Source organism: Caretta caretta, chromosome 4, assembly GCF_965140235.1.
Source record: "Caretta caretta isolate rCarCar2 chromosome 4, rCarCar1.hap1, whole genome shotgun sequence".
Lineage (NCBI taxonomy): Eukaryota > Metazoa > Chordata > Testudines > Cheloniidae > Caretta > Caretta caretta.
The window spans coordinates 106,991,359-107,008,502 of record NC_134209.1 but is presented as its reverse complement, the minus strand read 5'-3'; the positions used below and the strand labels follow the sequence as shown (position 1 = coordinate 107,008,502).

Here is a 17,144-nt window from a genome sequence, read left to right as displayed (position 1 = left end):
TAGATTGGTTCTTCCAGGATTCTTGCATCTTCCTATAAAACACCTGGAACTGACTACTGTTGGAGACAGGATACTGGACTAGATGGATCACTGATCTGATCCAGGCTGGTAATTACTATAGCCTAGGAATACACTAATAATAATTAATTATAATTTATCTAGATATAATTAAACACACGTTTTCCATCAAGAGAACCAGGAAAGTCCATACTGATTTGAGGAGGATAGATTATATTCAATAAATTAGGTAGCTGCGCAGGGCTGGCTTGGTATCAACTACCAAGCAGAAAATGTTGACTCTGGGACTAGATCCCTTCTAATCAGGCTGTGGTGCCTGTAAGCACATTGCTCCCGATGGATAGGGCTGCATAGGAGGAGTGGAGGGTTAGCCGTGTGGGTGACAATCGTTATACCTGCTGACAATCAAGCTTAGCTGAAAACTGAGCTTTGAAGGGATCTTGCTGTTCAGCTTCTGGATGGTGGTTGAAATGCAAAGTTTGTGGTTGAAAAGGAAAAGATACACACGAGTAAAAAAAAAAATGATGGCTGCATCATTGTCCAGATTCTATCCTAAGAGCCCATTTCCGTAGTCCTATATCTAGCTACGATGGGAAAGGCTTGTCCCCTGAGTGGAGACAGAGTAATTTGAGGTTGAAAAAACGTAGTGCTGGTGTAGCTTAGTTAAAATAAACTGTGGTACTTCTGGTTTACATCTTTGGATGAAACAAAGAGGGCTGACATTCCTTCTAGGTTGGGGGAGCAGAAATACAAGCTCTTACCTCACTATCAAAATTCCACTGTGCGTGCCCCTAATACATTTAGCTTGTGAAATTCTATCCATTTGTTACTTACTGGTTCATCTGACTGTATGTCAGATACGTGTATATAATAAACCATTTCTCATAATTACAAACTAAAATTTTAAATTGCTTTCTTAGCACCACCACTGGCTCAATCAACCATGAAAAATGTCCACGAATCTGTGCTAACAGTCCTCAGAGACTGGCAATGCAGCCTCAACACAGAGAAGAAAAAGAGCAAGAAAGACAACATCTCCCTGATACAGGACAAGATGTGGCTTCCACTATTCACATGAGTAGTCATAGTCTTGATCAAATTCACCCAGATCAAACTTCACAGCTTCAGAAAGTTCCTGAGAGAAACAAAAAAGTGGTGTCATCCAGAGACGAACAACTGCAAACGTGAGCTTCTTACAGAGTGAATCACAGTTTGTGTTGTGCAGCCCTCTGTGTCCTGTTAAGAGTGTGTGCACACTACAGAATTTAGGTTTTGCACTTGCCTGGCTTATTTTAGGGTGGCCTGCAAACACTGTGTGTCAGTACTGTACTCTTTTGAAACAAATAAAATAGTTGCAAGTGGAGCGTTGATTTCTTTTCTATAGTGAATGGAAGAAAATGTTTGATTATTGAAAGTATAAAATGCAAAAACGGCTTGTCAAACAGATTTGGAAGAAGTTCTGTCTGGAGTTTCCAGAAAAAGCAAGATACTGAAATGTGTGGCAACTTTAGATTTGTATAGTTTGCTTTTTCTTGAATAGAAATTGAAGCTGGTAATGGTGCTGATTAGTGTTCTGGATATTCTTCCATATTCAAAAGAAATACACATGTCATATGCATGAGTCTAATAGCAAACTATGCACTTTTGTGAATAACACTGGCATATGGTGTGTTTGAATTCAAAGGATGACTTTTTTTCTCTTGTGAAAAAACGTGGAATATTGTGGCTCACTCACTGTGCATGATGCTTGTTTTACCTGTTTTCAGTATTGATGATTCTGAACACTGTATTATGGAATGTTTCAATAGAGTTATATCAAGATTAATTGCATGTACCTCTGGCTAATACAACAGTTAATCTAATACCATAGTCTCCATCAGGAGCTACTTTCTACAAACAATTTCACAATTTATTTCACCAGTTTTATATTTTGGAAAAAATGGTTTTGTTTCTACATAGTTTCCTTCATATGATTGGGTAAGTCTCATTTGTTGTTTGTATAACCTCATGAGGGGCATGTTTCTTTTTCAGCCCACTTGATTGATGAAGAAGTTTGGGGTTCACATGAAAATTGCCCAGCTGTGTTGCTTTAATTGCAATTGATACTGTTTTTACCAACCATCTAATTTTATATTTGGTCTTGTAGATTCGGCCCCAGAACTGCTGTGTCTGATGACGCAGAGTAAGTTGTCTTATGCTCAGAGGGTTGCTTTAAACAACTTAAACTGCATGCTTTCCATACTTACTACTAATTTAAAATGCAGTTGACGCATTTTGCTGTGTTCTGACACATAAATGTTTCAGAAAAGCACTTGAAGGTGGAATGCAATGTGTTCATATTGCAGAAAAGAACTAAAAAAACAGCATGACGCTAATATGCAGCTGCTGCTTTAAAAAACTTGGTGTGATTTTTTCTTCTCTTTTACTTGTGGGTTTGCATCACCTCTAATCCATTACTAATAAAGGAAGTTAGAATTAGATCTGGGAAACATCTTGGGAAGTTTTGATTCTGGAGTGGTAAATTGAGGAGTGACTATGTATCTTGATTGGTTGAAGAACAAAGTCAAAATAGTGTAGATGAGGTCCTTTGGTAATACCCAAATATTAATTAGGAAACTAAACCTTAAATTGCTAATTACTCATGCCTTCCTAAAACCATTTCTTAAATCCTTTCCAGGTTAGGCCTATTATAACCTATACAATTTAATTGGATTTCCTAGTCCCTCACTTTGAGATTTTTCTTAATTTAAGCATAGAGCTGTGATGTAGGATTTGGTGCTTAGAAGAAAATTCAAGCACATTTTAATCTCAAACAAAAAAAACTTCATTTAAAAATAAGTTTATTAGGTGAAAAGTGTAGTTACTTATCACCTCACTTATGAAACTCAGAACATTTAAAAGCAAAGAAATGAGTTGTTAGGGACATCTTACGCTGTCCACCTAATAACTAAACTACATTCTTGTCATGTCAAAGAAATTCACGCAACCACCTGAATTCTGACTCAAATTAAATGCTGTTGATTAAATATCAACACTACATAGCTTTTTCCTTTTTTTAAAAAAAAGCAAATTACATGTATCATGCTATTGTTATGCTAGAAAAAGACAAATGTGTTAAGACAAATATCAGCATTTCAGTTTAAGAATTTTTAAAAATTATCTGTAACTCAGAAATACTGTGAATCTCCTTCTCACTTTGCAGAAAATGTCTCTCTTCATCTCAGAATAAATATGGCAACTTTTAAGCCACATCAGTTTTTAAAATCAGTTATTGGAGTTGCTAAAAGGGTCTTTACAATGGAAAATGGTTGTACTTAGCTAAGTAGAGTTTTCTGCCACTCCATAATGTATTTGTCTGTAAACACCCACATATGTGCATATATGCATATGTGTAAACATATATGGGAGGGAAACTACATAAAGGTGTTCTATGAAGGTTTTATTGGCATGGGTTTGAGATGGTCATATTACTTGAGAATAGCAATGTTATAAATGACTTATGCTGTTCATTCCAAACTAGGGTGCCCAGATAGCAAGTGTGAAAAATCGGGATGGGAGTGGGAGGTAATAAGAGCCCATATTTAAAAAAAAAAAAAAAGCCCCAAGTATCGGACTCTCTCTATAAAATCGGGACATCTGGTCACCCTATTCCAAACTCATGCAGATAAAAATCCTTTACACTTCACTATCATCCATTCCGGATATGCTACATTTTACAGGATTACTATTTTACCAGTGTTTTAAGAGATTTTTTGAAAATTTGATTGCATCCTTCCACCTGAAAGCTAAATGTCTTGGCCAGCTGGAATCCAACAGTGCAGGGTTCAGAGGGAGAAAAAAAACAAAATACATCTGAAACACTTTTAAAAATGTGCTTTTCTGTACATAAATATGCCACAGCTCTTAAGTCCCAGTACCCTGAGACCTGCCAGAGAAGCAAATGCTGTGTGTCCAAGTGGTAAGCTGGAAACTCTCCTTCCAGTGGCATAAAAACTCCTTTTTCTAGATTTGATGGGTTGATAGGTATCAGACCTTAATCTTGTCATTGGCGCAAGACTGAATATTCCCTGTCCTTGTCCTCAGGACAATATGATTTGGTGGAAAGAAGGAGACGTTTATCTTGATCTCCCTAACTGCCTCACCCAGGTAGTAGGAAGGACAGTACAGCTCCAGGTTGTTGATATCCTCTCTGGGTATGTCTACATTGCAATTAAAACCCCACAGCTGACCTGTGCCAGCTGACTCAGGCTTGGGCTGCGGGGCTGTTTAATTGCAGAGAAGACTTACGGGCTCAGGCTGACTCCCAAGCTCTGGGACCCTGTAACCTTGCAGGGTCCTAGAGCCTGGACTCTAGCCCAAGCCCAGAAGTCTATGCTGGAATGAACCAGCTCTTCAGCCTGATCCCCAGTCAGATGGCACAGGCCAGCCGTGGTGTCTAATTGCAGTGTAGACATACTCTCTGTGAAGACCCTGTGTTGTGTTTCTTGAGAAGCCGCAATTTGCTAGTAGAGGCCCTAGTAGTACAGCTCCATTAGGAACTGCCAAGGAGCCAGGGATACTAGAACTGCTGTGGAGGAGCAGGGCCATCTTTGGATGCCCCAGCCTTTTGTAGACTTGCTGGTTTCTGGGCTGGAAAGCTCCTTCTTTGGGGACAGAGGTCAGCATCATCCCCACTGGAATGGTTTGGGGAAAATTCAGTGTGGGGATATTCCTAGAGTTTCTCTGTTCTATGGAGGAGTTGCTCTGAAAAAGCAGAAAAAAAGACAGAAAAAGACAAGCCTCTATTGGCAGAAAAAGACAAGCCTGCTCTCATTTTCTTTCACTTCTCCTCCCCAGATTCTTGCCACACACTGAGATTCTCTTCCCCAGGTGCCCTTCCTTCTCTCTCCCGCTCACCAGACTTATGCTGCCCATAACCTCATCCACAGTGGAGAAGAGGGGCCTGTTTCAGGGCAGGAGGAGGAAGTGTGAATATCTGTGCTTCTTCCTCCCCCTGCAGGCTTTGCTGGCTACAGCAACCCAAGAGTTGACTGACACCAACTGAACAGATGGTGGGAGACACAGAGAATGGTTTGGTCCTGTATTAAGTGGTGAAGAGCAGTAATGGCAGTACATCGTGTTTTAGGGGAAGGTGAAGAGCCATTTCATTTTAAGGGCCCAGGCATAAGAGCTGTCAGATTTTAGCTGTAGGGTGGAAGTTGGTAAGGGTATGTCTACACTTAAAATGCTACAGCAACACAGCTGCACCACTGTAATGCTTCAGTGTAGACACGACCTACACTGACAGGAGGGGTTCTCCCATTGGTATGGGTAATCCATCTCCCCAAGAGGCAGAAGCTAGTTGAAGAAAGAATTATTCCATCGAACTAGCACTGTCTACACTGGTGGTTAGGTCGGGATAGCTATGTCCTTTCAGGGGTGTGGATTTTTCACGCCCTGAGATAGGTAGCTGTACCATTGTAAATTCCAGTATAGACCAGACCTGCGACACGTCTCTTTCCTCCCTTCCCCCTCCGTCCTGTTTGCATCAATACTGCTGACCAACCCCATCTCCCCCGAAAAGAAGGCTGACACGTCCTGGTAGCATGACAGTTTAGTGTTGATTTTAGGTTTATGCTTCACCATGAACCTGACAGACCCATGTGAGGTGAGATGTGCTTGTTTACTTCAATTTGACACTCTGGCAGGCAGCTCACTTTATTTAAAAAAAAAAAAAAGAGTCTTGACATTTCTATAAAACTATAATGCAGCCACATGATGAGTATCCTGTCTACACATTTCTAACAGATAATCATTTTCTTTCTCATAAAATGTAGTTATTCACCATATTCTCATTTAAATGGTGTACTATGAAGTTGTTGGGGTTTGTCTTACTAGAGATTTATGATGATCCTGAAATAGCTGGGTCAGTCCTTTATTTGTGTTTGTGGTATCTGGGCTTCTTTGAAGCAGATGAAAAAAAAATTGGTACCATTCTCAAGAACAACTCTAAATTAGGAGAATAACAGGCTTGAAAATAAGTGACGTCAATGCTAGGACACAGCCCACCAGAAAATATCTGTAGTCTAGGCAAGCTCTTGGCAGTGATATGTCCAGGTCTGTGGGAGAACACCAGATTCAATAGAGAGGTCAGTCTGCTATCACTGAATCCCAAACTTCCAGAAAGAACTTGGGTGACTATCTACAGAACTTCCTTAGAGGTGGAGAACTTATGACAGTGTGTACTTGACTTTGTATGATCCAGTGCTCCCTCTTCTTTGCACCTTCTTTTCCCCCTATTCTCTTTCCAGCACACAGTTGCATGGCAGTCAGGAGTTAAGCTAGCTCCATCTAATAGAGGATTGAATGGAAGATGCCACCCATCTGCTTGAATGGGATGTTTGATTATTTTTTAAATTATAAATGAGGAGAAGAATACTGTGGAGAACGTCTTCTCTAACGGCCATTTTTAGTTGAAGAGAGAAAAAAGTTTTATCTTTGAACAATAGTTCATAGTCCAGGTTTCTTTTCCTTGCTTTCAAGATCATTCTTCTCAGGCAGAGAAGACCATGCCAATCCGGGACCTGTTCCACTACATCAAGGGGGATAAATAGCTTTCCTTAAAGATATTGTATGTGATGCTGTCAGTCAGAGCAGACAGAGCACAGTACCTTGAGATGCAGCTCCTCCATACTTCTCCCTCTGAGAACCTGACTAATGCTGCGAGGGAAAGCTAGCTTCTCCATTGTGTCTCCCTGTGTAAAAGTATTTGCCCAATTGCCATATGTTACAGAACTTAATTCCCAAGCACTGTGTGACAGAGAAGCTGGCAGAATTAGATGCTGTTGGCAAGCGGGCAATTGAAATGACTAATCAGGCATTTGGGGGATTCTTTTTACTCCTCTGAATGAGAATTATTCTTTGTGTCTGCAGGACTTGGGAGGCTTATGAAACTCCTTTGAACCATTTGCCACAGATTGCTAATTTCTGTTATCTAAGGCCTTATTCCTAAGAGTTCACAAACTTCTTAAATTGCAGTAAATCATCAGAGGTGACAGTATTTCCATGTTAAAATTTTAAAAATCCTCCACACTCCAAATTAATTTTTTGAAATGTCCCTTAGTGCATGGCATTCCTTTAGTTCATTAAATAAAACGAACAAACACACAAACCATATAGCCTTTTAGACTTTAGTATTTAACAGTGCCCCATTCTGGAGTAACACAACCCTGAAGTTACAATCAGTGGGGAATCACTAGGGTTTCTGCTCAGCTGTCTGTGCTTTTTTCAAAATTGTTAGTAAGCTTAATAATAACTTATGCTCAGTGTACATAACTAAGGGTTATAGAGTGTGTTCTGTGTCTATGGGTAACTTCCATTAGTGTGGATAGGAATTATGGGTGTGCCCTCTCTATGCATTAATGGAAGACTATAAAAACGTTTGTTTATTTTTCCTTGGAAAAAGGTTAATTTGCATCTTGGTTCTTTGGATATAGATTTGAGCTAAACCTACACATACATAACAGTCTTCATTACTGAATTTTGTAGACTGTTAAACTGTATACATAAATAAGTATGTGCACTGTTGCTTGCAGTTTTAACCATTTTATCTTCATTGTGCTTCTGCTGCTGATTGGCTCATTCTAGCTATAGAGGGGTTTTTGAATAATGCTGTAGAATTACCTCATGGAACTGCATGGCTTATTGTTTTAATGGCACAAATGAGGTAATGTTTTGCAAGTACCAGGCACTTCAAAAAATAATATACTTAGTATCTTCATGTGAATATCTTTAAACAAAATTAATATACTGTAATATGTGATGTACTGTAATATGTAACTATGACCTTTTAACTCTCCAAAGATAAGAACAGAAATATAAAGAAATAGTTGTGGACTAGATCATGGCAGTTGTTGTACAGGTTTTGTGCCTTTCCTTTATTAGAACAGATGTATTAATAGTTCATTGCTGATAATATTGTGATTCTTCATGAAAAATAAACTATAACGTGACCATTCATACTTCATGCACTTCCCAGGGCAGATTCTCACAGTTTACTTACCATTGGCATTTAACCTGCAACGCGGCCTATAATACTGTACCTCTCAAACCTCTCTTGTTTTGTTATGAAATAAAATCCAATCTCTGCTACAGAGAGAGAAATCTGAGGTGTCTTCTCAAAAGTGATTCAGGAAGAGAGCTTCAGAAAGTTCGGCATTTTAAAGTGGCTCTGATTAGAGTATTTTTAAGACATTCTTAAATTTTTAACCCTATTAACGGGGGACAAGTGATAATGGAAAGAAAATGTTGCTGTCTAATATTAAAAACAAGGGATACTTGAGAAAGGTGGTGCTAATGTGTCTGCAGTTGTACATGGACCTAATGTGGATACCAATAAGTCCTTTTGATATACTCTGATTTTTGGAAGCTTCCAAAGAGAGATGTATTTGATTTTGTTCTAGCACCTTCATGTGGGCTAGGTTTAAACCATTTAATCAATGTAAACTAATGATCTGCTTATTGTTCATCCTTTGTTTAGGAGTCTGAGTATGTTTGACATGAGGTGTGAAGATGAAGCTGTGATGCAGCCTCACAGCAAGGCTCGCCATGAAAAACTACAGCATATTCACAACCAACTGAAAGAGGATGAGGACAGATGGCAAGACGTGAGTACAGCATAATGTCGCCTCCAACAACAGCATTTGTCAAGGCAGAGTATTCACTCCAGTAAGGTATAAAATGAACCTGTTAAATCCAGATTCGCTGTGTAATCTCTTCAACAAAACAATCTGGAGTGAGGTTTTCAGGATTAGGATTGCCACTAGGCATAAGAGCCTGCAGTTCATCTGGCATTGGATGACATGAGGCTCTGTTGAGTTGTTCTGTTTGAAAAAGCTGCTCTTGCTTCCTGGAAAGCTTTGGAAAATGCTGTGCCTGGGAACAATTCTGCTTATGCTCTTATCTGTTTTTCTGAAGTAAAAATTCTTGCTCAAATCCATAAATAACAAAAAAGCCAAACTAAACAATACAGAAGGAGCCCAGAATGGGCAGAGTCCTAATAAATCTGCGTAAATGAAGTGTTATGCTTATAACACTCAGACAGGATAATGGTGGATTAACATTTTTCAGTCCAATCCCAGCCAACAAAGTTACCTCCCAAGTTTGTTTTACTTAAAAGTAGAATGCTACTCCCCCCACCCCCCCCAAAAAAAACCCTCTCAAAACACCCCCTGTATGTGCTCTCGTGTATTGGTGCTGATTTCCACAAATCACTGTAAACTCAGACATTCAAGAAAGCATTGAAACAGTGTATAAGTAAATCAGCACCAAAGGGATTAATGCGGACTCACTTTAGGAGCACTGGTTCTAAATGATTAATTTTGAATATCCTGTTCTTAAGATTTTTTTCCATTCGAAAGCAATTGCTCCAGTAACTTCCTTATATATATAAAACACTATTTTTAAACATTTGAGAGGCTGCTTTTAGTAGAAGTTTTAATAAATACTAAAAACAGTTTGCTTATAAAACTAAGAATTGATTAGTGCAATAGATGCAGCATGGTAATAGCCTACTGATATCGGGGTGTGTGTGTGTAAGTCCATATCAACTGGGGACACCCAATAAAGATTTATTCCTTCTGACTTGTATTTTTTTGTTTGAGAAGTTCTGGGACTCTGACTGCTGAAATACAAAGCACCCTGAGCTACTCTATATGAATTTCCTGGACCGTCTCTTGATACTGCACACTAAGCTCTATTATTTGTTAAGAACTACTATAAATTCCCTTATTCAGTGTCCTTGGTACCGTAAGAACAGGGTGAGGACATTGTTTGTATTCATGGTTCATTATTGTTCTTGATGAATCCACTAACTAGTATATGCCTATGCAGTAAGTTTGCTAGTGATTTGCAGTTTCATAGATTTCAGTTGCTTCCTTTCTATCTCTGCTGATTTTAAAATAAGAAAACTTAAAACAAATTATATCCATTTGCAAAAAGAGAAGGCAAGTTTATGTTCAAAAGTTTATGTTGTGAAATTTGCTAATGGAAAAACTAATTTCTAAACAGGCAGTACTGGGAGTACATAAATAAGTAAAGGTTTTACTGCTTCAACAGGAATAATTAGTAACAGGAAATCAAGAGAGTACCACATTTGAAGAAAGGGATTATGGACTGAAATATATGTGGATCATATGAAGAACTGTTTTGATGAGCGTTCCCCTGAGTGTAACATCAGTATCTTGCTGATTTAAGATAAATTAAAAGTAACAGTGTGTATTCTTTTTAATAAAGTAAATTATGCTTATAGTACCTTCTGATAGTTTACTGATAAATTCAATTAAAATATTTTTGTCTTCGAGTGCTTGCTCATGTCCATTCCATTATTGGTGTGTGTGCTACATGCACCGGTGCCGGAAGTTTTCCCCTCAGTGGTATCTGTAGGGGACTGGTTCTGGCATCCCCTGGAGTGGCGTGCGTATGTGCCGGTATAAGGGGCACTGCTGGCCCCTTCCCTCCCTCAGTTCCTTCTTACCACCAGTTACAGTGCTGAAATGTCTTCTTGCTTTGCAAGCTTTCCTGTCTCTGTGTCTAGTAGTGAATTTGTTGTATATAGTTGTTTAAAGTTGTGTAGTTAATAGTTCCCTTAGCGTAAAGTTAGAAATAGTTAGTCCCGTATGGACTCAGCCTAGGAACGGGGCATGTCCCAGTCCCTGGGCTTCAAACCTTGTAAACCTTGTTACCTTCAAACCTTATTACAAAAAACCCATGCCAGTCAGTGATTCCCATAGAAAGCTGCCTGAAGTGTTTGGGGAAACCATGTGAGCTACAAGTGTTGCATTTGCAAGAGCTTCAAGCCACAGACCGAAAAGGAGTGGGACCTTCGTCTCCAAGTGCTCCTTGTGGAGTCGGCCCTCGCACCGGCCAGTGGACTTTGCTAGAAACACTGCAGCCTCAGTGCGAAATGCACCGCCAGCACCAACCTCTAACCGGTGCCGATCCCCATCTCCGGTACCCGCTAAAAAGCAAAGAAAGGGCAGGAGGGGGCATTCTACATCCCATAAAGGGAAGGAAAGAAAGGGCTGGAGGAGAGCAAAAACCACAAGGGGCAGCTCTTCCCCTCCAGACAGTGGCCAGGCTGTGACTCCCACTGAACTGTCGAGCCCAGTTCAAGACCCGCCTGCCATCCCAAGAAGTGGCAGAGGCACTCGGTACCTGGCAGTGCTGTCCACGCTGGAGGCCTTTCAGGCTGCTAAGGATATACTGCCCCTTCTGGTGCTGCACATGCTGGCTGCTGAGGTGCCCCATTCGAGGGGTATACCTGCCTTGGGACCCTTCTAGCCATCTCCATCAGTGCGGCACTGCTCCTCGCTTCCGGGTGTGCCCCGTCAGCACTCACCTGAGCAGCACCACCATCCCCCAGGCACAGGTCAGCTTACCTGCCAGAGTTCCTGGCGTGGGTCCCCAGACTCTAGGCAGCGTTCCTCGGGCTCTAGGTGTCAATTGCCTGCTGTCTGGTGCAGATCCGCAGAGGTGCGGCACCAGTCCCCAGAGGCCCGGTGCCGAGAGCATCCAAGCCACTCTTCCAGCGCACGGCACCGATCCGGAGGGTTGAGATGTCAGTCCCTGGAGCCCTTTCTCTGGATCACCGGTATGGTTCACTGCAGGCATTTTGACAGTCGCTGATACCTTGGTCTTCTCACTCCAATTTCCACTCCCAATCTATGGAGCAGCACCACTCACTAAGCATGAGGCATCGATTGCCGGGGTACCATTGCCGATCTGCCGAATGCCGCCGTCAGTCACCAGGATCGTGGCACTGAGATCCATCGCCCCCGTACAGGTCCTCAATGGAGGTCCGCAGCCAGAGCTGATGGGATCGGGGTAGACAGGCAGCCTCGGTACTGTCCTGTTCCCCCAGACAAGTCTCTCCCTCCTCAGCCAGAGAGGAGGAGACCCTGCCTGCAGCCCAAGGCCACCCACCAGGGGCATCGACATTCCCCTCTGGGCCGTCAGTGGCCAGCCCCTTGGCAACTGTGGAACCACTGGGGGTTTTCCCACCCATTGCAGGAGCATAGGTTGGTCTCGGGGGCATCTGAAAGACAGTCAGTGACAGTCTCCTGCCTGCCCCCTGATTCATATGCGGAGTCAGAGCAGGCTCCCCAAGGCCAGTCAGCGTTGGCCGAGGCTCCCCTAGCAGAAGGAATGGAGTTGGCAGACCCATCTGTACCTGTCCCCTCATCATCTTCACCCAATGAGGCGATAGCAGGGCCCTCTCACTCAGTTCCTCAGGATGATGTAAGGGCCCACCAGGAGCTTTTGAAGAGGGTCGCCTCAAATCTGGGGCTGGAAGCCGAGGAACTGGTGGAGCCCTTGGACTCCCTGTTCGACGTGCTAAGTGCAGCAGCCCCCTCCCAGTGTGGCATTGCTGGTGCACGCGGGAGTGGTGAAAATCACTAAGGCCCTGTGGCAGACACCCTCCTCCCTGCCCCCCCATCTCCAAGTGGGCAGAAAGAAAATACTACTTCTCCACTAAGGGGTATGAGTATCTTTATACCCACCCAGTCCCTAGCTCACTGGTTGTGTAAGCAGCCAATGTGCACGATAGACAGGGCCAACCGGGATCAACACAAACAAGGAGGCAAAGAGGCTTGATCTCTTTGGTAGAAAAGTTTATTCTATGTCTAACCTCCAGCTGAGAGTGACCAACCATCAGGCATTGCTTGGCCATTATGATTTTAATATTTGGCAGTCGATGGCCAAGTTTATGGACTTGCTGCCAGAGGAGCTCAGGAAGGAATTCCTGGCTATCCCTGATGAGGGCAAAGCTGTTGCCAGGGCAGCCCTCCAAGCAGTCTCAGTTATGGCAGACTCTGAGGCCAGGACCATGGCTTCGGCCATTTTTTATGGGGCGGGTGTCCTGGTTGGAGTCCTCGTGCCTATCAATGGAGGTTCAACAATCCATCCAGGACCTCCCATTCAATGGTCTGACACTGTTTTCAGTACAAACAGGCAGTAAATTACATGGTCTGAAAGACTCTAGGGCTATCTTGCGCTCCCTGGGGCTGTACATGCTGGGGCTGGCAAGGAAGCAGTTTAAGCCGCAACAGTCCCACAGGTTTGGGAGCCAACCTCGGTCAGAACCCTTCTGCAAGAAGGGCAAGGGGGATAAGCGCTGGCAGTGCCATCAGCCAGCCCCTCAGCTTACTCAACCTCCACCCGTAACCAACAGGGTAACAAACAGGCATTTTGAGGCTGCGCTCGAGGGCGACCTTCCAGCTTGTGTCCTGGATCCTGCTCCCCTGTTATTTTCCAACCATTTGTCCCCCTTCTTCTCTGCCTGAGCCTCCATAACATCAGACCAGTGGGTCCTCAGCACAGTAGCAGGGGGATATACCCTCCAGTTTATTTCTGTCCCCTCCATCCTTCTCCTTGTCCCTCTTCAGGGACCCTTCTCACAAGCATCTGCTCGCTCAGAAGGTGCAGGGCCCTCTGCGGGTGGGAGACGTGGAGGAAGTCCCTCTGCGCTTGAGGGGGAAAGGGTTTTACTCCCATTATTTTTTTTTATCCCAAAAGCCAAGGGTAGTGGTGGTGGGGGCGGGGTCTACACCCCATCCTCGACCTGCGGAGCCTCAACAAGTATCTCAAGAAGTTGAACTTCTGCATGGTCTCCACATGGTCTCTTTGCCCTCCATCATTCCTTCCCAGGATCCGGGAGACTGGTTCGCTGCCCTCGATCTGAAAGATGCTTACTTTCACATATTGATGTTTCATAGACACAGACAGTTCCTATGTTTCGTAGTTGAGACCGCCCACTAGCAATTCACACTGCTCCCTTTTGGCTTAGCAACAGTGCCAAGGGTGTTTACAAAATGCATGTTGGTGGTGGCAGCCTACCTCAGACATCGAGGTATCCAGATTTACCCATAACTCAATGACTGACTCATCAAGGGCCGATCCAGGTCCAGTGCAGCATTGAGATGTTGCAAGCCACTTGTCAAACTCTGGGCCTGTCAATAAATGAACAAAAATCAACATTAATCCCGGTCCAACAGATAGAGTTTATTGGAGCAGTTCTCGAATCTACCCAAGCCAGAGCATTCCTGCCAGAGGCCAGGCTCAGGGCAATGTCAGATCTGATTGCCAGCGTCATTGCCCATCTGCTCACCATTGCCCGGGTCTGTCTCAAGCTATTGGGGCACATGGCAGCATGCACATACGTTGTTCGACATGCGAGATTCAGGCTGCCTCCTCTCCATGTGTGGCTGGCAACAGTCTACTCCCTGGCCAGACATTACCTAGACAAGGTCATCATGATCCCCCCATGGGTACTTACCTCTCTGAAATTGTGGTCTGACCTGATTCTGGTGTTGGAAGGTGTGCTATTTGCAAGCTCACAACCCATGGTCTCCCTGATTTCAGATGCGTCCAATCTCGGTTGGGGAGCGCATCTTGGTACGCTGTGAACTCAAGGGTTATGGCTTCGAAAGGAGCTTGCATCGCATATAAACATCAGGGAGCTCAGAGCCATCTGTGTGGCTTGCAGTGTCTTCCTTTCCCAACTATCTGGTCGGGTGGTGCAAGTGTTGACGGACAACATGGCCTCCATGTTCTACGTCAACAGGTAGGGGGGCGCTTGATCGTCGGCTCTGCACGAGGAGGTCCTCTGTCTGTGGGACTTCTGCATCCAGCATGCAATGCAACTGGAAGTCTCGCACCTCCCCGTCGTCTGGAACGTGCTGGCGGATCACCTCAGGAGGTCGTCCTTCTCGCACCACAACTGGTCCCTGCACTCGGAGGTTGTCAGAATGCTCTTCCAGAAGTGGGGAGCTCCCTGGGTGGACCTATTTGCCATCAGACAGAATAGAAAGTCTCATCAGTTTTGTTCTCTTCAAGGCCTTGGCAGAGGCTCACCATCCGACGCCTTTCTCCTGTCTTGGTCAGGGGACCTGACGTACGCCTTCCCACCAATTCTGCTCATCAGCAAAGTCCTCTCAAAAATCAAGAGGGGCAAGACACAGGTCATTATGATTGCTCCAGGATGGCTTCACCAGCATTGATTCGGCATGCTCATGGAACTGGCTGTTGCAGCCCCATGGCCACTTCCCAGCCACCCAGACCTATTCTCACAGGATCACGGTCGACTCCTGCACCCAAACCTTGTCTCTCTCCACCTCACAGCTTGGATGCTGCATGGCTGAATCCAGAGGAACAAGCCTGTTGTAGTCAAGTACAGCAGGTTCTCTTGGAGAGCAGAAATCCCTCCACCAGAGCAACTTACCTGGCAAAGTGGAAGCATTTCTCCTGCTGGGTGTCAGAGCAGAATATCTCCCTGACCCAGTCATCTCTGCAATCCATCCTGGATTACCTGCTTAACTTAAAGCACCAAGGTCTCACCTTCTCTTCAATCAAGGTGCACCTGGCTGCCATATTGGCCTTCCATCCTCACATCCACAGTAGATCGGTGTTCTCGCATGAGATGTCGATCAGATTCCTGCAAGGCCTTGAAAGACTCTTTTCCCCCAGTCCGGGACCCGGTTCCCCAGTGGAACCTCAACCTGGTCCTCTCCAGGCTCACAGGTCCTCCCTTTGAGACTATGGCTTCTTGTTCCCTTTCCCACTTGCCGTGGAAGGTTGCATTCCTTGTAGCTATTAGCCCAGTGAGATGCGTCTCCGAAGTTAAAGCCCATACACAGTATTTTACAAGGTCCAGTTGCGGCCCCATATGGCTTTCCTGACAAAGGTGGTGTCACACTTCCGTGTCAGCCAGGATATCTTCCTCCTGGTGTTCTGTCCAAAGCCTCACATGATCAATGAGGAGAGGCAGCTGCACACTCGGATGTCAGGCATGCCCTGGCATTCTACTTGGAACGCATCAAGCCCTTTCGCAGATTGACCCAGCTCTTTATCGCGATCGCTGACAGGATGAAGGGCCTTCTGGTGTCCTCTTAGAGGATTTTGAATTGGATCACCACCTGCATCCGTATTTGTTACCAGTTGGCGCAGGCTGTGCCTCCACTGATGATGACGGCTCACTCGACTTCAGCTGCCTTCCTGGTGCACATCCCTGTCCAGGACATCTGCAGGGCTGCGACCTGGTCTTCAGTACACACGTTCACCACACATTACGCCATCACCCAGCAAGTCAGAGATGATGCTGGATTTGGCAGAGCTGTGTTCCAATCAACATATCCATGAACTTCTATTGGCCTCTGGTGGCACTGCTTGGGAGTCACCTACAATGGAATGGACATGAGCAAGCACTCAAAGAAAAGACAGTTACCTTTCGTAACTGGTGTTCTTTGAGATGTGTTGCTCAAGTCCATTCCATGACCTACCCTCCTTCCCCTCTGTCAGAGATCCGGCAAGAGGGAACTGAGGGAGTGGGGAGCTGGCAGCGCCCTTTATACCGGCACATATGCATGCCACTCTAGAGGGTGCCAGAGCCAATTCCCTATGGATACCACTGAGGGAAAAACTTCTGGCACTGGCGAGCACACACACCACAATGGAATGGACGTGAGCAAAGCAACACATCTCGAAGAACAATAGTTATGAAAGGTAACCATCTTTTCTGGACTAACGTGCCATTTAGAAAACTGTGTAGTTCATTAAATAATGTTTGAAACAAGTATCTGTGTAGTAATGCTGTTTTTCTTTTAAACTGTAACTTGTTAAAGATACTTGAAATATGTTCTGTACGCTAATTTAGTAATGGTGTTAAACTAGTTGTCAGAGTGACCAATATGTCCTTCCTATTGTTTATATATGAATATCAAGCTGTTTTCTTAAAATAAAATTTGGCTGTATAACATTTGGCCGCAAAATGGTTTTACAGCTTTGGAACATTGCCTTACGGATTTTACATTGTTGATAACATTCTAGTACCTAATCTAGGGACAGATCTTCTTCCATAGTCCTCTGTGGCCACAAAAGGCTCTGAATTCATGAACCAAAGAGGATGCAAGGAACATATGACACGGGTTGTGTTCTGTGAGGTTTTCGTCACCCCAGCGCATGACTACTTTGTTCACAGTTAGTGAATCTTCAGAGTTGTGCATCTACTAACCAACTAATAGGTGGAAAAGTTGCAAAGCAACAAGGGAAGTTACTACCCTGAGGCTGCAACAGGGGGTAGAAGAACAGGC

At 44.1% G+C, this 17,144-nt stretch overlaps 1 protein-coding gene across 8 annotated transcripts in view; it reads left to right on the top strand.

Annotated features, from left to right (window-relative positions):
- LIMCH1 (LIM and calponin homology domains 1) overlaps positions 1-17,144 on the top strand; it is a 318,197-nt gene that overhangs the window by 235,428 nt on the left and 65,625 nt on the right. For 4 of the 8 annotated variants that reach the window (XM_075127957.1, XM_075127958.1, XM_075127959.1 and 1 more), the window contains 3 exons: positions 939-1,202; positions 2,165-2,200; positions 8,537-8,663. In XM_075127957.1, coding sequence (XP_074984058.1) covers positions 939-1,202; positions 2,165-2,200; positions 8,537-8,663 — 427 coding nt within the window. The remainder of the gene's footprint in view (positions 1-938; positions 1,203-2,164; positions 2,201-8,536; positions 8,664-17,144) is intronic. The other 4 variants (XM_048848482.2, XM_048848484.2, XM_048848483.2 and 1 more) reach the window with 2 other exon arrangements.